Below are 5163 nucleotides of genomic sequence, written 5' to 3' on the forward strand. Positions count from 1 at the left end.
CACCCCCATTTTCGTTACGTAATATTTGAACGAATCTAAAGCAGACCCTCCACACCTAACTCCGCCTCTGACGTGCTCAGAACAATTTTTCATGAATAAAAAAATGATTTTAAAAAATGTCCCGATTTTGTCAGCCCAAAATGCTACCAGGGGCTGACAAAATCGGGTCCTTACTGTATCAGTGTTCCGATTTAACCATATAAATCAATTTCTAGAAAACCGGGAAAAAATTTTTAGGTACCGGGAAAAACCGGGAATTTATTTTACTGAGTTGAGTGGCCACCCTGGAGCTCAGTTATGACTACCTCAGGAGGGTTAGGCCTATTGGATGGATCAGGAACACAGAGTTTTAACAGAAAAATATGTCGCCTAGCCGGGATAATTTATGTAAATACAGAAGAATTATTACTCAATTTTATGATTTCACGTACAGCTTAAGATCAAATCGAACCATACAACACGTTTCCATCATTTTATTTTGTCAGAAAAATTACATAATGTCTTTTAAACTCCGCTGTGTTGAAAAAACCCTTTTTGCACCCAATTCCACCGAGTAAATTAAATGCAATTAACTTTCAAATTATGCATAGTTTGTGTGGCGCACTTCGTTTCTGTCATTATCACAGTCACATTCACCACAAATTTTCCGTGGCATGTCTTCTGACACGTATTAAATAGGAAAACAAATCTGAATTCCATATCTGCATCTTTCCAATTGATGGCTGGATAAACAACCAAGCATAATTTATTCTGACGATCTAACATTGAGAGTGAAAAATAATCAAAACAATTATTTGACAAGTCAGAAGATGGTTTTATTTAGAAGATTGATAAAACTATGATACAACCAGAAATCCTAAGCCGGTTTGCATACGAAGTCCTGTAGACCATAATAAGACTGGGCCAACTTGTTACCGACAGGCAACATTTTGAAAAATGAAGAGTGCGAGACGGTAGGGATTAATAATGTAAGATTAGATCAACCACAACGGCGCATTTAAATCTATCTGTGGGTGGCTGCAATAAAACAAACGCACCGCCACGAATGAGAGACCTTGGCAAGTGCGACAGCAAAGGGGAGTTACCTGTAGCCCAGGAAATGGATAAACGCTAGCTGTCCTGGGTTACCGATCGCGAGTGGGCGACCGTGACAGCGAGTGGGATGATGAGGCGAGGGCAGTTAATTAGCTACCATTGAAGTGTGACGATCGTGGGAAAAAAGGTAGAGAAGTTTCGGCTCAAGTTTTCCGGTGCAGAGCAAACGATCTGCTTGGGAGTCATTCCCCGGAGCCCTGAAGGTTCCGACCCACCACGAGGGTCTAGTGATTTCCCCGGCCAGCTCCAAGGGCCGATTTTTGCATCGAGTCTCAACGATTAGTGAGCCCTCACCGTTCCAGAAGCGAACAGGAGCAAAGTTTAGCCGTTTTTCGTCACGGACAACGTTGGTTATCGCTGCGGCGCCAGCCGCTCAGGGCCGATCCTAGCCGTGGTCCTGGCCACCCGTCTCGGTGGTCAACGGCGATCCTCGACGCCGCCGACGCGGCGCTGTTCTTCGCGGCCCACGCTGAACTGTGCTTCGTTTTACCGTGGCACACACCTATCTTTGCCCAGGCCCATCCTGTTATTCACCACGGCCACCACCGCTCAACGATAATCTTCGCCGCCGGCCTCTGTGGCCAGCTGTGATTCCCGACGGAGCCCACACCGTTCTACACCGCGGCCAACGCCAGGCCCCATTGCGGCCTGCGCCGTGCTCCGCCGCGCTTTTCCGCGGCCCACACCGATCTGGGTCGAGATCAACGCTATTTTCCGCTACGGCCACCACCACGTGGCGCACCAACGCCGCCCTTCTGCGCGGCGAACTCCGATCCTCGACGCGGCCAACGTCGCTCTACACAGCTCTTCATCGCGGCCAACGCCGCTTTGCGTCGTACCCTCGCCGTTCTTCACCGCGGCCGACGCCGCGTTTTGCTGGAGCGCTCCTCTGCATCGCGGCCAACGCTGTTCCACGCCCGATCAACGCCACCCCAGACACACCCACATGTAAGTCGTCGTAATAAATGTAAATTTGCACCTTATATTCCCAGTTTTAGGACACTCGCACTCCGAAGACTCCCCTCGCCTAACGCCCTGAGACCCGGGACTAAAAGAGGTCTTGACTGCCCACTCCAATCGCCTGCCGCGGCTAAGACCAGCAGGCGGGAGCTTGTGTCCGGTCCCTTCCGGAACGGAGTGGTCCCGGGGCCAAAATAATTGAGTCTTATACTGGCGCCCAACGTGGGGCCCGATACAGGCATGGGCTCATAGGAATTCTTTCCTGAGCGCGAGTAGGAGAGCAGGCAGACCAAAGTCCAGACAATGAGGAGAATCGCGATGGCTATGACCCATCCTAGGACAAAAGCCATTCCAGAAGTCAGGGACTGCTCGGTCAGGATCTGATCATGCAGATCTCCACTGACGATGTCACGTAAGTCCCACAGAGAAGAGGATGTCCTTTTCCAGATTCCGTGCCAGTCAACACTCATGAGGATGTCATACAGACTAGCAGTGCTGCGGGTGTTGATGTACATCTCAATGGACAACTTTCGCTGATCCCATTCAATGTTTTCAAACCGGTCGTCAACGTACTGGGGTCTGTATTCCATTCTTCCATATCGAGTGTCTAGCATGTGTCCGGTACTGTTTCCTTGGAACAGGGCTGAGTGTCTGCGGTCAGCAGCTTCAGCCCAATGCCATGCCAGCCAGGTTGGGATATCATCCTTGTCCAGGAACTTCATGAACCTGATAAGGTCCTCCCCGACAAGGGTGTATCGACCGGGAGGCTGGCTGTAGGTTGCTTCTTCTGGCATGAACGTCATGCCCATCTGGTCCAGCAGCATTTGTGCCTCGGGCCAACAGGACCATGAGACGGGGTTCTCCTCCGTTTGGCTGTCTACCGGAAAGACGTAGCTTCCCGGAGCTCGACGTCCGGTGCGTCCTCGGCGCTGAATCATCGAAGACGTCGTGACGTCTGTTTCCGTCAACTTGATGCGGTTTTCCGAGAAGACCATGGGTCGCAAGACCTTCCGGGTGTCAATGACCATGTCAACTCCTAGGTTCGCTCCCATCTCGGATATGTCGGTGGATACCACAAGGGTGGTTTCATCGCTACCAGCGCGGGCATAGTTCGTGGAGAAATTTCCGCGGTGTAACGACACAGCTCCAGGTATGGATCCAGCCAAAGAGTTGGCTTGCGTATGGGACGGGACGAACATGATTGCTTTCTTGGAGTTGCGAGACTTCCTAACACCATTTATCCAAGCCGGAGTCATCCAGCTGGGAAACGCAATGGCCTGATCATGGATGGGGAAGTTAGATCCGCCATCGGGGGTGTGTCCTGGTGGAGTGGCACTCAGGTACATCAACTTGGTACCCTTTTCGTGCAGGTGTTCCATTATGCCACGAGCGGCGATGGACATTGGGTCCATGAAATGACATTCATCCATTATGATGAGAGACACGCCGATCTTCTTAACGCCATGTGAATGTTGCGTGGCACGCAACAGTTACCAAGTTCCTCTTGCAGTACATAAGGTTCCGATCACTGTTTATGTCGACCGCGGCAAGGGCATCAATCACCTCAGCCATGACCACACGCGTGGGGGTGAGGATAATGGTGCGCAAACCAGAGTCGAAATTTGCCTTGGTTTCAGAAACAATGACCTTGCGAGTCTTCCCCTTCCCAGGATGCCATGTGACAAACTTGCGAGTAGAATCCTCGACTACGTTGGTGACAACGTCACCTGGTCGTCCACCGGCAACTGTTGACCGGTATATGCCATCAATGTAAAACCCGTACCCGTAAAACCCCACAACATCGCCATTAATGAAAAATGGAGAGCCAGAAGAGCCCTTCCCAAAGTCCACGCTAATGAACATGACGGTTTCATCGTCGATTTTAATCACACCGGGTTTGTACTTGTGGTACTCAACCGTTTTGTCGGGCTTTGTGGGGAGTGGTCCCGGGGCCAAAATAATTGAGTCTTATACTGGCGCCCAACGTAAATATCCTTGAAGAGGATCTCAGGAGGGAGAACATATCCCTGGATATATCCTCCTTTTGTGCGTTGGGGGAGTTTTCGAGTAATTTCCAATTTCTCTGAAATCATCTCACTCTGGTCGCATTATTCTTTAGAAATCAGTGGCAAATTGTGTAGGATCGCGGTGGTGACTTTGAACCACGTGGCAAAACCGATTAGTTTATACTCCGGAACACGAGTGATCAACCAATTTTGTCATTTCCAATCAATTAAGAATCTTTACCGATTACACGAAACAGATCCGGGTGAGGCTGTGAATTGTAGAGCAACAAAGTTCGACAGTTTTGTTGGCAAAAACATAATCGATTCCACATAAATTAGACACTTTTTTTCCAAAATGCCACGATTGTCAGTTTCGGGTCCGGATTTTGTGACACTCTACCGGAGTATGCGGGTGGACCACCTTGAACCCGGAGAGCTTGATTACGAGCTTTTTCTGCGGAATGTCGTGATTGGGGACGACGAATCTCGCGGTAAGCGCCGTCGCAGGCTGCGACAAATCTTGAGAGAGGAGAGTGATGGACATGAGTTCATCATTCACTACGATCAAGATCCAGAAGTAGATCTAGGCATATGTAAAAGGTTACTGTCAGAAATTTGTCGAATACTGTCCGATGGCCCGCGATCCCAAGTGGAGATCTGTAGATCTCGGTTGCTACACCTGGGTCATCGACTGGCTGTAATAAAAAATCATGCAGTGGGAGATTTAAAAAACCAGAGCAACGCAGAGTTTTCAAAAGTGCTTGGTTTATTCTCTGAGCATTTTTGGTCGGAGGAACAGTTTTTCACCGTCGGAGGAGATTCGGCTTCCGAAGCAGACGGTTTGTTGGACGAAGCGGCAGGAAGAGAAGAAGCTCCTGTATCCGCGAGGGGCAGTTCCACTGGGGCCATTCCCAAGAACACGGACTCGTCGAGGTACGTTTCTAAAGCGGACTTCAGCAGGGCTATGACTGACATTGGTAGTCTAATCCAAGCACTGTCATCGCAGGTGAATGGATTGAAAGAGGAAATTCGCAAGCAACGCACTCCTCCTCCAATTCCACCAAGGCCATCTTTACCTCCTTTGAATAGCACAAACCCTTTT

The 5163-nt window shown here is 49.7% G+C and overlaps 1 protein-coding gene across 1 annotated transcript; it reads right to left on the bottom strand.

The window, feature by feature from the left end:
• Positions 1-295: 295 nt before the first annotated feature.
• LOC134287634 (uncharacterized) lies at positions 296-3926 on the bottom strand. The gene is given in 2 exon segments (XM_062849942.1): positions 296-3522; positions 3524-3926. Coding segments are annotated over 2 exon segments (1842 nt in total). The 5' UTR covers positions 3919-3926; the 3' UTR covers positions 296-2075.
• Positions 3927-5163: the final 1237 nt, after the last annotated feature.

Source organism: Aedes albopictus, chromosome 2 (assembly GCF_035046485.1).
Source record: "Aedes albopictus strain Foshan chromosome 2, AalbF5, whole genome shotgun sequence".
Classification (NCBI taxonomy): domain Eukaryota; kingdom Metazoa; phylum Arthropoda; class Insecta; order Diptera; family Culicidae; genus Aedes; species Aedes albopictus.